We start from the raw sequence: 19,188 nt of genomic DNA on the forward strand, positions 1-19,188 counted from the left end.
GAAAATTAACCAAAGTCACTGGATAAGCAAACACCAAGCATTGCTTCTTAAATGTACTGGCAAAAAGAAGAATCAAAACTAGTGAGTACATCCGTTTGTCAGGGTAGTTTAGGAGTAATTGATTTTTATTTTATTTCAGATTTTCTTGTTCTTTACTTTCCATTTTACTTTTTTAGTTTTTCAAGAAGTTGTGATGAAAATAGTTCATTTCTGTCCTGTTTTTTCTATGTTCATATTATTATGATTATTATTATTATTTAAGTGCAAAATTAAGACATGGAGCATGGAGGCTGTCAAATTTGCAACACCATCACCAGCTCACACAAAAAGGAAAAAATAATTTTACAGCCCCAGAGATCCATTTTGATTTTCCTTTTTTGATCTGAACATTAGAACAACAACCAACAATAGATGACGTGTTTTTCATTTATTCATTTCTAATTGAAAAAAAAAAAAAAAACCTGAAAATGAAATGAAATGAAAAACTGTTTTTTTTTATTCTCAAAAGGGACAAGGGCATGTTTTGCTTTTGTGTTTTGCTTTTCTATTTTTAAACAGTAACTAGGGAACTACTTGTTTCCTGGTTCTGGATTTCTCATTTCTGAATAAAACCCATTGGCCTTAAGATACACTGAACATATCTTCTTGTGATCATGAATTGAATGTCAGTTATCATGTTAGCCACTCTTCAGATTGTTCCTGTTTTTATGCTAACATCAATATGCTTACAGTCACAGTGCAAACATTTTAATGTTTAGTTAATATTTCTACTTGATTGCCATTGTTGGCTTATCCAGCTAGCACTAACAAGTTAGCAGTTAAACAAAGTGACACTAGGGCAAATTGTTTGCAGGTTATACATCGTAAATATACTGTATAAAGCATGGACGTAATACCAGTGCCATCATCCTCTGGTTCCTGAAGCATAGTTTTAAAGCCCATAAATAAAGCACTGTTTCGATCTAGAACTTCTCTCAGCTTGTTTTTGAGTTGTGTTGGCAAGACTGTGTGTGCAGGGGGGGGCAAATGCATCATGAAGGGGACAGTGGGTAAGACACCTGGAGAGATGGGGGGTATGGGCCCGGCACAGGCTTCAAGGATGGCCATCAGGATGCCAGAGCAATACAGGACAAAGGTTGAGGGAACTAAGTGCTGAACCAGCATATGCTGCCATACCTGACCTCTTGGTCATAAGCCAAAGAACTGGGCAATGCATCCCCAGTGTCTCTTTGATTTCCTTCCAAATCTTACAGCCCTCTATCAAAGATCAGTCAGGGGACAAAAGATGAATGCCATCCTCTGAGGAACATAAAAAACTGGACATAAATCATGGCAGTTCTTTACTGTTTCTTTCTGACCAACATATCCATCCAAAGACAGATGGAAATGTTCAAAGAGTTTAACATATTTGAAGTAAAGATGGTTATGGTTCATCCTCTGAGCAGCATGAATGTGTTCAGTAATTTAATCACACAAATTAAACCAGTATCAAACTCCTCTCAAAATTTGTGCCAATATTGTACTTTTTCAAAGTATTGGCTTTAGAAATAAACCAGAATTGGCATGGTTCATCCTCTGGTGACCATGAAAAGAGACTATAAATCTGCTTGAGCTAAGATCAGTGTTGCGGCATGCTCACACTCACAGTTGTAATATTTTGATGAGAAGTTGGTAGGTTGAAAATGGTTCATCCTCTTGGTAGTCTGAAATGATTAACACTAATATTGGCAAATAGAGCGGCCAGCTAACATAAACATCTTAAGGATCTGTACATCTTAATTAAAAGTTGAAGCTTGATCAAAGTAAACCATTAGCTTGTGGTTTTGGCAGCCGTCCATGTTTCATGTGCCAGCTGTCTATCTTTTATAACCGTGTCCTTTAACGAGCCAATCAAAGCGACATTGTTCGTCCTGGCTCTAGGTGTATGAGCGGGCTGATAGGTGTGAGATATAAAGTGGCTTGTTTGCGCTTATCCCCGCCCACAGTGGGACTTCCTCCACACCTTCAGCCACGTCAGCATCCCTACCATTAGCAGCTTGTGGCCCGTGTCTCCAGCAGAGATAGCACTAACAAAGCAGACTTCACAGTGGCCATGAAAACAGGAGATTGCATTACAGGCTTGCACTTTGCCCTCCACTCCCTATTTTTTTTACAGTTCAAGTAATCTGATTAAATCAGACGGTTAGGTCCGCTGAACTCAAGTGCTGGCTGTGATTATTACTCCTTCTATCAGTGAGCATAAAAAGAGGGTGCAGCTTCATTCGAGCTTGTATGACTTCACCAAATGAACACATCATTAGTCATTTGTTTATATGAGGTGAGACTGTAGTAACAACTGGAGCAGAGATTAGCTGCTCCTGTGTGTTACTGGAGTCCGACCAAAGCAGGGTGACACAGCGGCTGGCTCATAGCCACTGAGATGCTCTGACTGCACAGGTCACAGGTTTATGCTTTCTAGGGCGTCTGTGTCCTTGAGCGAGACACTGAGGCTCTGCCATGTGTCGAGGATGCAGCACCCAATCATGCACAGCCTCAGGGGAATATTTATCTTAATATGGGATAAAAAAAAAGTTTAGAAAGTCGACTGTAGATGCCCTTCTTACACTGCAGCAACAGAGAGTAAAAAACCCATCTGGGTTAGTGCTTTGACATTCAAGTGAATAGCAAACACTGCAAACCCAGTCTTTTGTATTAAAAAATAAGAACAGGAAAATGTGTAATGATAAACATTAGAATAGCTGTATGGCTGGCAGTGTCTATCTGTTTGATGGCTGAGGATGAATCCTAGAAAAAACATCAGGATGGAGTCTTTGAATATTTTTACGTCTACTTTTTGTCAGTAAAATCCAGGCAAAGCAACTTTTTAATCTACCAGCTGGTAGTGAAATATTCCATCAATTACATGTATCGGCAAAAAATTTACTCTAGACATTTGAGACATTTGTTTTTCCCAGATGATATATTGTAGTTATTTTGATTTGAGTCCTCTGATATCAGCAGTGGGAACTGAACAAAAAACTTAATAATCAGAATCACATCTGTAAAACATGCAAGGATGACTGTCATCATGGTACCAGATCATTAAAATCTAATGTAATACTAGTTAAGATTTCACTATTTTTGATACCGAGATACTTTCTGATTCCACCGCTTTAAATGCTACAAAGTGTGTTAATTTTACAATAAAGAAAAGTATTTAAGAAAAAAAAATCATATTTTCAAATTTCAACCCAAAATTGCAGCGAGTAAAGAGATACAGAGAGAGAGAGCAGCAACAAGATTAAGTAGAGAGCACTGGCAGTGACAAAATGAATGATGATACGGGGAGTTATGGTGTTATTTTTTCATTTCCCTGCAGTTACACTCTTTGGCACTTTCACACCAGAGCTCTTTGGTCAGCTTTAAATTAACCCTGGTTCGTTTCTCCGGATAGTCTGGTTCTGCTTCCACACTAACCGGTAGGGTTCATTAGAGGTGTGGAAACAAAGCAAACCAACTTGTGAACCAAAGGCAGGAAGAGGCATATAGCATAATGATTTACAGATATATGTGTGATTTCATACATTCAAAAACATGTCAGTACCTCACTCGGTGTCTGTGTAACCACTGCAACATGCTGTAGTCTCTCGTCATTTTGGCTCACCTTTTTCTTCTGTACTGATTCATTCGTCTCAGGTAAAGACCAACATGCTGAACCGCTCTCTGCTGCTCATAATGACACCAAAGCAAAAACAGAAATCATAAGACAGCATAAATTTGGTGTTGTTTCATTATTTATCTGGTCAAAAAAAGCTGGCAGAAGGAGATGGATTTCTGGTTTCTGTTACGGCCAATAGTTGAGCCGCTTTGTCTTCTTCTGTCTTCTTTTCTTCTTTATCGCTGTTTGTGTAGGATGAAGGCGCCACAAGCTTTAACAAATATGTTGGAAACATATTAGTTAGGGCTGGGAAATCAATCAAAAATTAGATTAAATCACAATATGGCCTGCTGCAATTTCCAAATCACAGAAGTTGCAATATTTGAAAATACAGGTTCAAAACTTTTTTTGCAGCAGAGATATTATGCATTACATATCATGAAATCATTTAAGTGCCAGTCTTCAGAAATCCTATTTTCTCAATTTTTGTACATTTTTCTGTTAAATATCAGGATGGCAAAAAAAAAAAGAACACTCCCTTCAATATGACGATCCATATAAGTTTGGAATATGAGTCAAAATCACCACAATAAGATATTTTTTTAATTGTTCAGTGCTAGTTTAATTTCATATTGTGTTGGCTGTATTATAGGATGATTTATTGCTTGTATTTGTTAAAAAAATACACAAGATGAGGAACTTCAGGAATAATCGCAATAATCACAATCGCAATATTAGGGGAAAAATGGCAATAAGATTATTTTCCCAAATCGTTCAGCCCTAGTTTCAGTAATGTATTTGAAATGTAGACGCTGAGAGGGAGTATGTGGAATTGCACAAAAAAATAATGATGAATGAAAATCAATTTTGCTGCTAATCATTGACATATCACAAGCTTTAATAATTCAACACAAAAAAATTACTCATAAAATATATTTTTTTCATCAAAAAAAATAGGTGGCATCAAGACAAAAAAACTGTCATTAAAAGGGTTAAAATCTTTAAAAATGAATGGATATTTGACAGCAATAATTAGGAGAGTTGTAGGTGAAAAATATTGACTAAAGGAAAGAAGAATATAATATTAATATGTAATAATTTTATAGCTACTGTATGAAAAGTACATTTTTTGTCCTTAGCAGCTTTAGTGTGACTAATATTAAAACAATCCCTAAGGGTTAAATTTATCCTTACTTAGATCAAGAATCTCATTTATAAGAGTGTCAGTTACAGAGTTAAAGAGCTGACACAGCAGTTACAAACACAGATCAGTCTACTCTCAGTCATAGAGCACAATGCCATTAGTCAAAAACATCTACAGCCTGATGCATCTTCCTCCAATACCTTCAACCTTTTTAAAAGATTCAAAGAAAGATAATTTACTGAAGAATGTTGTCTAATAGAAATAGAATATTATGGGGCGCGCCGATGGTCAGGTGGTTTAAGATGCTACCCATGAACGTTGGAGGCTTGGGTTCAAATCCAGCCTGTGGCCCTCCACTGCACGTCTCTCCCCACTCTCCTCCCTGTCTCCGAGTCTATCCACTGTCCTTCCTCTATCCAATAAAGGCATGAAAAGGCCCAAGAATAAATCTTAAAAAAATATATGAATATTACAACCATTTATTTAAATAGTTCCACGATGGCTTGGTAGAGAAGCACCAGTATTCAGTATATCAGGTTACTTTGCCAATGAGTCGTGGAAATGGAACCAGATGATAAGACTTTAAGACTTCTTGGACCATAAAACACAAAAAAACACAGAAATAAAGATCAAAAGATTGAGGGAAATGCCACTGAAGCCACAAAACAAGCCTAGAGAATCCTGATTTTTGCATAAAATGTCTATAAAACAACTGAAAAGTCTGCCATAACATTTGCTTCATGCTTTACTTTGAGCAATTAGCAACTGTTGTCATGCTAACTAAGTAAATTAAGCTTTAAACCTGCAGACATCAGCAACAGTTTGCGTCATTGTTGGCGTTTTAATGTGTAAACCCGTAAAGCACCACTGCAGCTAACTACTGCTAGCATGTAGCTGTTGATGCCTAGTTTTGTTTGTCCAAGGAGGGAAGCAGCTCTTCTGTTTTTGGATAGGGAAGTGCCTCATTTATTTTTATGTTCTGAATTTAGATAATGTCAGTGCAGAAGTTGTTCAAGTAAGAGGCAGGTCAGCGTAACATGGAATATTTAGGTTTGTGAAGGGTGTATCAGGGACAAAAGGTTAAGCCAGCATTATGTAACAACTTCAGCCAACAGATGGTTTTTCAAAAGTCACTCATCTCTTTTTTTCTAGTGCATTATAGAAAAGGCAAGAGCTTAAAATTCAGTCCGATCAGTTCTTTCTATTTTTACATTTAAGAAGTATGGGCATTATCCCTTCAGCATTAATCCACAGTGTAGTTTTATGCCGATACAGAGCAGTGAAGGCATTGTAAAGATCTGCTCAGTGCGATGAGCCCGGCCCCTGCTGTGGTTTGCTCATGGAGCTGCATTCTGTCCTGAAAAAAGAAAGAGACAACAGGCTTTATACTGGGAAAAGTCTGTAAAGATGCCTCTGCTGCACAGTCCCAGTGGGGTATAAAGGATTAAATCCTGCAGCCAGACACAGGCCTGTCCAAACAAAACAAAACCAGCTTTCAGAGCAGCACTCAGCCAATCAGGACCCACCATCAGAGGATGATGTCAGATAGCCTGAGGCGTGGTTTATCCTGCTGGATGCTGGGACAGTTGCCTTGGGCGTAGTTGAATCTATCGAGAGGAATTTGTGACACTTTTCAGAGTCAGGGTTTAGTGTTTCTTTGCTTCTGTCATGTAGTTAAGTGTACACAAAGGATTTAATTGTTTCTCTGTTGATAGTAATACAAAGGAATCAATCAGTGTCTATCATTCACAATTATTTTATGCATCAGAAGTCAAATCTTTGGAGGAAGTGTCCAGTTTCAAAAACAAACAGAAATGGTGATAAAACAAATAAAAAAATCTATCTCTCCAACATTATCTAGCAGACCAAGGGTATGCAGTGAGGCTAAGCTGCCCCAAAAATTCTTATTATTTACTACATGTTAGTTTTTTGTTGTTGTTTTTTATTATTATGCATTGCATTTATTACATTTAGGGGGAATAATGGATGTAATTTCTTCTTTTTTAGCTTGTGTGATCAATAACATTTTATTTTTCTTCTTTTTTTATAAAGGACATCAGCTTTCTTCAACAACAGCTCAATGCTCCTTTTGCTGTAGAAAGTGATCATGTCTTGAGGCATGTTCTGTAAATCATGCACAGTCAGAAACTGCAGACTGACTGGCTGTTGGCACTATTACAGGCTGTTGATTTATCAAAATTAACCGAGAGGTATCCCAAATTGTTAATCCTGTGTTTAACTTTATTAATATTATAAATCCAGCATAACAAAGCCTCACTTATATGCATGTAACAGGTTATAGCTTATCCATCACACATACCAAAGGTATCTAAGATAGTTGTAGACATCTTTTAAAAGTGTTTGATGACAGGTTTTACATGATGCACTCCATTTATTATTGACTTTTCTGTAAAAGATTGCATCAAACAATGAATCATGTGACATTAATGCCATTATGATAATTAATGGGACTCACCATTCTATCAATCTATCAACTACTAAAACTGAATTTCAGTCATTAGAATTTTCCATATATAATCATGCATAGGTGTGACCATTCTTTTATTAGTTTCTTTAAATTAGCAACTACATTTGATATTTTTTCAATAAAATTGGAATAAGATTTCTTAAGAGGACTGCTTCAGTAATGACCCACAATACTAATGAAGATCTGCCGTTATAATGAACGCTGAGTTCACTTTGTAATTTTCCAAGCTATAGTTTTTATACATATACACATAGCCTAGAAAATGCATGTGTTAATCCCCTTTGCCCCAGTGTTGTTGCTGGAAAGATTTTTGTTCTTCCAAAACATTTGGCATCATACCTTGGAAATAGAGGTGGGCAGTATGGAAAAAATATCATGTCAGGGGTTTTTATGGCCAGATCACAGTTAGAATTTTTTCAGGATTCTTAATCATTCTGTTTTTAGTGTTAATTTGTAATTTAAAAACCAAAACACTTAATTCTTATATAATTTTCCTGTATGATTTTTAAAATGCACAAAGATTGTGTTGAAAGTCAAGTCTTTGTTTTTCCTTTTTTTTGTGCAACAATCTGATGACCATAAAACTGTCAAAATAGTTTGCAAACTTTGCACAGTTTGTGACAGTAATTGTTTTTGCACCCTGATGGCTTATAAAACCTTGAAGCTGGTCCTTATAGGCCAGTTAGAGCTCTTTTTAGGGACTAAATCTTAACTTTCAGTTTCACATTTACTAGGGCTGTAAAAAAAAGATTACAAATTTGAATCGCAGTACATGCCCGATTTTCCGTTGTTCCATAGGTAATCGTGATGAATCACACCCTTTTAATCGCTTTTTAAAATTCCACCTTTTTTACATTTCAAGTGATGCTGGATTATGCTTAATGCATATTGACTTCCTGTTTGGATACAGACCTGCTTTTATGGAGAGATTGAAGATTATGACATGAACTTAACCACAGAAAAAGGACCTTGCTATGGATTAAAAATGAAATAAGAAATCATTGAAAAGGTTCAGTTGACTTTTGACTTGTCCACTGAGCTGTCTGAGATTTTTTATGTGAAATGAGACATAAAGGAGCCTTGACGGACTTATTTCACATCACTGTGGCTGCACAGATGCACATGCACCTTAACAAAAGTGTGTTGAAAGGGACAAAAAAGCATGCGATTCATCGCAATTAGAAATAATTAGTGCACTAATTGTGGACCTTTATTAATCAGGATTCACTGAATCTCTGCTCCATCGGGCAGCAGAATGGGAGTGGTGAGCAGGCAAAGAGCCACAAAGTTAGACAATATGGTAATTTCAGTGCTTTGGCAGACCATCTGTACATTCTGTTTCTTCATGATTTAAGATTGTGCTATGATGCATCCCTACTGGGACTACAGGGCATCCTTAGTGTTGAGCTCTGTCATGTCTTTATAAATATTTGCAAACCATGATAATACCGATCGTACGTTGAGTCATGTTAGATTGCTAGTGTGCATTTGTTTGCTTGTTCAGGATACATTGATGCATCAGCTGGGCATCAGTGTTGGCTTGTATGGTTTCTGCTGACAAATATCCGCTATCAGCAAATGGCATTGCATGAACAAATATCAGTAGCCATTATTTATCTGTTGTGTCATGATAATAGACTTAATGTTGGCATTTGGCATGTCTTGTTGCTGTATTAAGTATGAGATTTTTCACTGGGAAGTTGGACAAACTGAGGTTGGTGTTCATGGCCTAACATGAGAAAATGTTGGCTTTGTGGGCATTCAGCCCTAACTTTTACTATCAGTGCACCTCTCCTTGCAGTCATTGGTGATCAAAAAACAAGTATCAACCCCAAATTAGATACCTAAGGACTTAATTTGCTGCAGTGGTTTTGAATTAGCCAGCAAAATTGTTTTAACGAGTATTGAATTAAAGTTTACAACTTTGGTACCATAACCACCCAGTTTGAATCATATTTGAATAAATTCAATTAAATAACCATTGGGTTAATAAACTTAACATCTCTTTCTTGTGTCTTCAGGTGACAGAGCTGAACGAGGCGCTATCCAATGAGGAGAGGAACCTGCTCTCTGTGGCCTATAAGAACGTGGTCGGAGCAAGGCGCTCATCTTGGCGCGTCATCTCAAGCATCGAGCAGAAAACAACGGCTGATGGCAACGAGAAGAAGATCGAGATGGTGCGTGCCTACCGGGAAAAGATCGAGAAGGAGCTGGAAGCTGTTTGCCAAGACGTGCTCAACCTCCTCGACAACTTCCTGATCAAGAACTGCAACGAGACGCAGCACGAGAGCAAGGTGTTCTACCTGAAGATGAAGGGCGACTACTACCGCTACCTGGCCGAGGTGGCCACGGGGGAGAAGAGAGCCACGGTGGTGGAGTCCTCCGAGAAGTCCTACAACGAGGCCCACGAGATTAGCAAGGAGCACATGCAGCCCACTCACCCCATCCGCCTGGGCCTGGCTCTCAACTACTCTGTCTTCTACTACGAGATCCAGAACGCCCCCGAGCAGGCGTGCCACCTGGCCAAGACCGCCTTCGATGACGCTATCGCCGAGCTGGACACCCTCAACGAGGACTCCTACAAAGACTCCACTCTCATCATGCAGCTGCTACGAGACAACTTGACGCTGTGGACGAGCGACCAGCAGGATGACGAGGGAGGAGAGGGCAACAACTAGAGTCCGAAACCTCATTCTGCCAAAACAACACAACACGCGCGCTCACAAATGATGACAAAATAATAATTATAGTTAAAAAGTTGTTAGAAATTAAAAAGAGGGAGGGGGGAGGGGCGGTGGAGGAACATCGGCTGCCAATTTAGCCGATGGTACTAACGCGGCTGCTGTTCTTTATTTTTCAACAAATTAAAAGTGAAAAAAAAGCAGGAGGAGGGCAGACAATTTTAGTTAAAATAATCTACAATTAAAGAATAAATCAAAAGAATGAAACCCCCTCCTTGGTAGCCTCTGCAGCATTTGCCAAAATCCAACTTTAGAAGCAAAGAGGTGTGTCATTCATCGCAGTGTGACTATTGGATAATGATGCCTTCACACTGGCAGAGACTGGTCTTATCGCGCAAATGAAGCTGAGCTGTCTTATTGTATTTGGTGAGGGGAGGAGCATTCACAAATTGATGCTTGAGCAGCGAGAAAATTAGAGTAACCTTGAATGTCATGGCCTTGTTTAGAGAGAGAGCGAGAGAGAACGACAACAGAGTGAGTGATGACGAGAGCAGACGAGATGATGAAGAAGAAGACGAGCTTTAGGGGGTGTCGAATTCATCGTGTTAACTCCAAAAACGTACCGACATCTTTAGTTGCACCACACTTTGATCGTTGAGTGAAAAGCAGGTTGTCTCTGTTATTGAAGATAACATAAAATAAACTGTTTTTGTTTGCTTTGTGTCCGGTATGTGTCCAGCTCAGTCACACAGTCATACTGTAACTAAAAATACAAAGTCATAAAGTAAACTTAGTGCAGCTTGTCCCTCTCATGTGCTGATGTGCTTTATTAATGAATAAATTAACAGTTTTTGGACACCTAATTCTTATTGTCAGTATTGTCGTTACTATTACGTCTATTGGCTCCTTTTGTCGGTAGGAAATGATTGGCTGAACTCTAGATGGTATAACATGAATGAAAAATTCAAACAAACAATGATGATTGACTATTATCCACCCTTATTCTCCAGTTATGCTATCTTCATAACAATCCGTCGGATCTGTGAAACGGCACCAGGAACCACAGACTTGATTAGTGATCTCAGTCTAATTTGCAGAAAGAGCACATGCAAAGTAAAGCGGGAGCTCTAAAAGCAGATTTGAGGTTTGTGGATTTACTTTGTCTTCAGTTTCTTCTTGGTCAAGAAATGCACTTGCCTATTATACTGTTTCTTCAGTGTAAGATGCTCCAATATTCTCCATAATACAATATTGTGCATGCTGGTGATGTATTTATACAGTAGCTTCAATTTATTAACTTATACTGTAGATGTTATGTATTCATATGAACATGGAATTACTAGAACCTTAATCGGATTATTTTCTATTTATTTCTTTTTATTGCGATTGTTAGCTAGACTTTATTTTAATCTGTGTTTTCTTTACTCCATTTGCTGAAGTACGCTATACCAAAACAGTGATTGTTAACAATAAATTGATCTGTTACGGACATCGCTATGTTGACATGCAGTTCTTGGTAAGGGGAACAGGAAGTGGAGGAAAAAATGGCTTCTGATATTTATCCATGGGAGTAATGTGCTCTGCAGCACCCAACAGCCTTGCAGTTGTAGAGGGTTTGATTACAATGACAGTAAAAAGGTAAACATAACATATATTAAAAGTATATCAAATATAGTTAAAAAATATTTCCCAGACATAATTAGTGTACAGTGCCTATAAAAAGTATTCACCCCCTTGGATATTTAAACCCTTCACTGATTTTTAAAAGCATTCAAAAGAAATTACAAAAAAAACCTCTGATGTCCAAGTGAAAACAAACTTTAACAAAGTAATGTCAATTAAATAAAGACATGTAAGGTAAAATAAGTGACTGCATAAATATTCATCCTCTTCAAGTCAGTATTTAGTAGATGCACCTTTGACTTACTACATTCTTCTTTGCAAAACTTTGAAGCTGCACGGGGATTGGGCGTGAAGAGCCTTTTTCAAGTCCAGCCTCAATTTCTCCATTGGATTGAAGTCTGGGCTTTGACGCTGCCACTCCAGAACATTTCACCATGTTGTCTTTCAACCATTTCTGTGTAGCTTTCACTGTACTGTATGCTTCAGATTGTCTGGCTGAATAATAAATTTTCTCCCAAGCTGTAGTTCTCTTGCAGACTAAATAAGATTGTACTAAAGGATTTTTCCTATATTTTCCCGCATTCATTTTACCCTCTTCCTTCACAAGCCTTTCAGGGCTGGCTGCTGAGAAGCATCCCCACAGCATGATGCTGCTGCCACCACTGTGCTCAACAGTGGGGATGGTGTGTTTGTGGTGATGTGCAGTGTTTGGTGTCTGCAAAACATATGTCTCATCTGATGGCCCTATTTTGGCCTCACCAGACCAAAGAACTTTCTTCCACTTGACTATGGAGACTTCCACATGCCTTTTGGTGAACTCTAGTCCAGATTTAATCAAAATTTTCTTCAACAGTGGCTATCTCTTTGCCACTTTCCAATAAAAGTTAGACTGGTGAAGAACTTGGGATCAGTTGTTCCTTCAGATCCATCATAGGTGTCTTGGTGACCTCTCTCAGTAGTCTCCTTCTTGCACTGTCTCAGTTTGTGAGATGGCCTGATCTCAACAGATGCCATATTTCTTCCATTTCTTGATGATGGATTCAACTGAACTCCAGGAGATGATCAGTGCCTTGTGAATGTTTTTGTATCCATTCTCTGTCTTGTACTTTTCTATTGCCCTTTCTCTGAGTTGCTTGGAGTGTTCTTTTGTCTTTATGGTGTAATGGTAGTCAGGAATATCGATAAGGCAGTGACTGGACCCTCCAGACACAGATGTCTTTATACTATTGTCACTTGAGGCACATTCACTGCACTGAGGTGATCCCCATTTCTCTGTGAGACTTCTAGCACCAATTGGCTGGACCTCTTTTGTCAGTCACTTTAAAGTAGGTGAATATTTATGCAGTCACTTATTTTACATTACATATTTTTATTGAATGTACATTATTTTGTGTAAATCCTTTTTAATTTTCTTTGACATAAAAAGGGTTTTGGTAATATTTTTGCCAAAAAGCCAAATTATATTGACCACGATTGAGTTATAAAATCAATAAGAGGGTAAAACAAACAACTTTTTATAGGCACTGTATAACTTATGGCATTATTTAGTCAAATGAGGTGAATTTGATATGCCACTTGGGGGACTATTTCATGAAAGTCACAGCTGATCAACAACACAGTTCTACATAAGTAGAGTTTAACAAATGAAACAAAACTCCTGCAACACAAGACCATCACCATCGCGTTTTTAAAATTAAGGCTATGAGCATATATTCTCTATCACGAGTACAAAACATTTGGTTCTTAAATTATTGTGCAACTAAATAAAGCACTACTATTGTAGGACATTAGTGGATTTTTATTAACTGATACATTAACTACAGATTCATTTGAACTCCAATACAGTGTCACAAGTGCCACATCAAAACAAAACAAAACTAAGTATTGTTTACAAAAAGGTGCACTAAAATGATAACTAAAAATCATTAACAGAGCACCTTTAATAAAATACACAATTTATACAACTCTAACATTGTTATTTTAAGTGAATCTAATTTTACTACCAGGTATTTTACAGGCCCTGGACCTGCAGGTAGGCATCATTATCTCTTGGTTATACCTTTTCTCAGACCTTTGTGAATGTTTACAACTTTTTTGGTTTGATTCCTCTTGTTCTCCAGTCATAACAGGTAGTGGTGAAATCTTCCTTTGCAAAACGCAAAACTCCACCAAGTTCTTAATACATCAGGAACAATAGGTCATCAGTATTACTAGTAACATCCCATCTGCCATTGGATGAGAGGCAGGCGCACTGAAACTGGCCAATCATAGGGCTGACATAAAGAGACAAACAATCTAGCGTGCTCCACACATACTCACCTACAGTCAGTTAAGAGTTACCTAAGCAGCATGTCTTTGGACAGTGGGAGGAAGCTGGAATACCCAGAGAGAGCCCATGTTTACAAACTCCACACAAAAAGGCCCTGTCTGAACAGGACAGGAACCAATGAGGCAACAGCGCTAACCCAACAAGAAGTAGGAAAACCTACCCATAGACTTGCAACATACAAAACACATCGGTGGGACCAAGTGGGAGTGCATTGGGGTTAATCCCAGGTCTGATTAACCTGACATGCCAGATGGATGTGTTTCCCACATCCATCTGGAAAACCTCTCATACACAGCGTTTGGGAAAGGACAGAGGCTTGAAAAAATCCTCGGGGGGTGATTGGATGAACGTTCTGTCACATCTTTACGGGCCAATCAGAGGTTTAGATTTGATTACAATAACTGCAATTACCTTTGTATATATTCAGCGCTTACTCTACAAGATTACTGGTTCCTAACTTGGGGTCCAGGTCCTCCTAGCACAGTCTAAGGTTTAAAGAAAATAGCAGTTAGGCAGTTGTGTTATGATTGCAAAACTCGTATTTAAAGAAAAATGCTGCATTTTATGAGACACCAAGAAGGAAAAGGGTTGTACAACTCTGAAAGAAGACTTGTTATTTTATTGTTGCTGAAATTAAGCTCTTTGGTGAATAAAAGCTTATGACACATTTTCTTCTTCGTTATAATCCTCATAAATGAAGACAACTTTTAAATTTTTGAAACCACAAATTAAAAAGCTAATGTTAGGCTACAAACTTCTGCATTGTCAGCTGTCTTCAGTGTTTACTTCCTCTGACTTTACAACTTTTATTTAGCACTCTTATTTCTTGTATAAATTAAGACGGTTAGACGGTGATGGTGTTGGACACTTGTTAACAGGAGCGGTTTTAAGACCTGAAAATAATTCAAAATTTACATGTGGGGTAAATTCAGACATAGGTGGAGCGAGGGGATGGCTTACAGGGCTTAAGCCCCCAAAGGTTTTCTCAACAGCCCTGAATCTATGTTGCTATTTAAGAGTTATGATAGATGAATGCAAAAAGACAATTAAAATAGACAAATGGACTCTGCTCATCACAACATGGGAATAAAGGTCAGACATTTCCTGGCTTTTTTTGGTTCAGTCAGAAACACTCCCATCATACTGTGACATTTTATTGCACAATATAGTTTTACTCCATGGAGAAGACTGTTCAAAAGATATTCCCTGGGTTAGCCAAGCAGCATGCTTTGACTTTCCAGGGAGTGTATAGCTAGAAACCCCCATATGGATAAATACATTAATGATAGTATGTACTGAATACTATAAAATTAGTTCAAAAGCAATTAATCCGTAGTAACATGAATCTCATTATGAGTGCAACAAGCTTTGTGCTATAAAGGTGGAGGCTGGGGTGGAGGAGGTAAGCTTTGCCAACAGCAGCGTGCTGGATCAGCAGTAATGCAAGCAGAAATTAGTGAAAAGCATGTCATTTAAATACACAGCTGTGCTGAGAGAAAGAGCTGTGATTGACTGTGGGAGCTGGAGGGTGATAAATGGGATCAGCTGGCAGTCAGCTTAACACAGCTGGGCTTATAACTACCATGTCCTTCATGAGCTTGCTAAGCTTCATTTAGCAAAAGTGAAGATTACCAATCCTCAACATGTTGTACCGTGACATTAAAATGATGAATACATTTTATTTTTAACTGTTATATTGGCCCGAATGGATTTTTCGTCTTTAGGTAAAACAGCTTTATGCCAAAATAATGTTCATAGGCATTTCGAATCTTAGTTTAGTTTTTAAATTACATGAAAATTGTGCATTAAATCCCCTATTAACGATTGATTTTGAGGGAAGCAAGCCCCTTGACCCTCCAAACTATTGGCTAAGCCCCAGATATTTAACTCTGGTCATCCCCTGACTCCAGATTTATTTTATCTTGCTGAAAAATGTTTAACTCTGTTAAGCTTGGGTTCACCACAATCCTATTTCTGGACATCCAACCAAAAGCCCATCAAAAAATCCTAAAGTCTATGAGACGATGCTGAAATGCTGATTCATTCCTGGGTTTTAAGAAATCACTCCAGCACTTGAGTGGCTGTTTCGTAATCTTCCACTCTTAGAAAATTATACATGAAATTTTAGCTTTAGATTATGTCTGCCTTGTGAAAGTGAATAAGTCTTCAGCCATGCTAGCTCCTCACTGACACTGTGGTCTGATACAACCATGCTTCAAGCTAAATGCTAACGCTGTCAAGCTAACCCGCTCACAATGTCAACAATTTGCTTTTCAAATAAACTTTATTTACACATTACAGTTACAGTTTATCTCACAACATGGCACAGCTAACACAGTGCTGTTTAGTAGGTCTTAGTTTTACAGCATGTTAAACTTAATTCTGTATGTTAGCATCTGGTAAGTTGTTTATTTTACCATGAGGTGGTGCTAGCAGAAGGCTACACTGCATCCTCAGTGGGACATGAAGCCAAGTGTCTGACAATTTAGTGGTTAGCTCTGTCAATATCACTATTTCTCTTAAAGACGGGAATAATAAAAGGTTTTAAAACCAAATTTACCTGTTGCTGCTAGCATACTGCTTCCATAGCTGAATATTTTCAAGGCCTTTATGGGTAATGTTGGGTTGAGACAAATGGCTGTTGTCAGAGCTACAAGTAAATTCTTTAGTCAGTCTACAAGACCAAAACAGACCAATTAGAGTGAAGACATTACTACTCGTCTTAAAGCTCTGTTTTTGCATTTATCTGTAATGAATTTCTATGCAGGTACGTGAACTGTAATAACAGAGCAAACAGTAAAAACATACACCATGTTTAATGAGTCCACTTCTAGCAGCAGTAAAAGGCAGTAAAAAGACGTCAATCAAGAACTCCAACTGGACTAATTACCGTCTTCAATCACTGAGGCAGAGCTAATGATTGAACAGCTGCTCACTGCTAATTGGTTCAAAGATAATCAACTTCCGCTCAGCTGATTGGGCGACCCTCTGGGTTGAAGATATTGTCATGGGCAAATCCTGAGCGGTTGCTAGGCAGAAGAGGAGAGAAGAACACCTGCTCCCCTCTGAGGGCTGAGATGATCTAGTCTTGTTTTATGATCCAGAGTTTAGATTAGATGTGGAAGATTAAACATCATTAAACATAGTTATAAAGAATAAACATTTACTGCAGGTTTCCACAAGTCCAGTTTAAATAAAATAAAGTTTCAAATATATGGTTAAAAGCCTAAGAAATACATATAAACAGTGATACCAAAATTGACAATGCTATAAATCTGTTCTGATCCTGTTGTTTCACTTTATTCAACTCTGAACTTTACTCCATATCACTGCAGTAAAATCATATCAGCAGGTGTCATCAGTGAGTGCAGCGTTTAGGCCCAGATTAGTTACATTTTAACTATTAAAGATAGGGAACTTAAGTTGCATTCATTATTTTATGAGTTGTGAGACGTTTATGGATCCAAATTTGACCTCTTCTTTATGCTGTGTCACCAGTTTCAGTCTATTTCCAGCCAAATATCTTCACAAGGGCTTCAAAGTCGGGCCTCTTCACTGGCTTTGTTGATAGCTGAGTCCATTGAAGAGCTGCTGTTCTACTGAAGACTCTTTATTGCAGGTCATCCTCTCTGACTTTGCTCTGTGTCTACTGCTGTAAAACAAAAAGGTAAAACCTTCATCTTAGCTTTACTTATATTTTACAACATTGTTCACCTTTGTCTTATATTGATTTCAGCAATAGAAAATGTGGAAAAAAGGAGCAGCTGATTGATCTATCCATCTATCCTTTATCACCAGGCTATTGCTCATCCAAGTCGGGGTCCTGGGGGGCAGCATGGGCAGCAGCTGTCACTGGGGGATAGGCTTTGTACACCCTGGATTGGTCACTAGTCCACATCAGTGCTGACATATACATGCGAACAAAAATTCACACTATTTATAGTCACTTATTAACCCAACAAATGTGGCCTTGGGTCGGTGGGAGAAAGATGGAATACCAGGAGAAGTATGCAAGCATGGGAAGAGCATGCAAACTGGCCTGGACAAAATTGATGGTACCCTAGAAAAGACTGATTTAAAGGGTGAAAAAGTAGACACTATGCTGGAGTGTACCACACTGAACATGGACCACAGAAAGCTAAGGAGAGAGTTGTCCCAGGAAGTTACAACGAAAACCCTAGACAAGCATGTTCAAGGTAAATTGATTCTGTTGAACCACAATTCAAAAGCAGTGTCTGATTTTCATTTATTAATTTTTGTATTATTATTATTTGTCAGTTTAGAGTTATGTCATTCTCCATTGTGGGGTTTTCTTTCTGTAATGAAAGGGTACCAACAGTTTTGTCCACCTGAGTATGAGCAATAGCTGTAGACTTTAATGAAACAGCTCTATTTTACCTATTTTCCAGTGACGAAGATTGTACCCTTTATTATTAATCTCTAAAGGGAGATTTTGATTTTTCTCTGTCATTTAGATATGCTATACACAGACTGGAATACTCCAAAACAGGATCCAATGGACATGAACTAACTGAGAAAGCAGCTGAATGTTTGTTGCCTTGCTTAAAGACCCTGTAAAGTGATAATACATTTTTATTTTAGGTTTGCTATATGACATGCCACATGTATTATGAACCCCCAGGACAAATTTCAGTCATGGAAAAACACCTCAAAGTTGATAAAATTTTGCTTCAAAATCGTGAAAAATGAGGCAGTAAAATCTGCTCCAGGATGGTGCGGGCGTGTCTGTTGAATAAGCTGAAGCCACGCCCACTCAGGAGAGATACAATCCTCTCAAATTTTAAAAACACCACAATCTGTATGGAGAACACTCACACCATTAGCTGGCCCTTTGACCTCATGTTGACCTTATGTTTAGAGTGCAGCTGCCTGACTGTGTGCCAGAGAAGAGATAAAGTCAGTACTCTGGCCCAGATCTGGCAAATTTACCTCACAATTAACAAAAAACAGCATTTAACTGACTGATAATTCAATGAAGGAAGTGGCTTCAGCAACTGACTGTACTGAGATGAACTGCTCTGTGATTTTATATCATTGTAGTGTTAGAGAGGCAGGGTCATTCCCTACCCACATATTGGCCCTGCCCAAATTAAACCAAGCCAGGAAAAAGGTGACAAACTTTCTAATGGTCTAAATCCAAAATTCAGTCACATAAGGATCTCACTGTTTACACATGTTTATAGCAACCATAATCCAACATATAGTGTGCTAAGACACAAATTTTGGATTTCACTTTACAGGGTCTTTAAGGGCACTTGGACATAG

The 19,188-nt window shown here is 38.2% G+C and overlaps 1 protein-coding gene across 1 annotated transcript in view; it reads left to right on the forward strand.

Annotated features, from left to right (window-relative positions):
• The window catches only part of ywhag1 (3-monooxygenase/tryptophan 5-monooxygenase activation protein, gamma polypeptide 1), a 30,204-nt gene extending 18,763 nt beyond the window's left edge, over positions 1–11,441 (forward strand). The window contains exon 2 of the mRNA XM_041801616.1: positions 9,291–11,441. Within this exon, the coding sequence (XP_041657550.1) occupies positions 9,291–9,947 (657 nt within the window). The 3' untranslated portion in view covers positions 9,948–11,441. The remainder of the gene's footprint in view (positions 1–9,290) is intronic.
• The last annotated feature ends 7,747 nt before the right edge of the window (positions 11,442–19,188 follow it).

Source organism: Cheilinus undulatus, linkage group 12 (assembly GCF_018320785.1).
Source record: "Cheilinus undulatus linkage group 12, ASM1832078v1, whole genome shotgun sequence".
NCBI classification, from domain to species: Eukaryota; Metazoa; Chordata; class Actinopteri; order Labriformes; family Labridae; genus Cheilinus; species Cheilinus undulatus.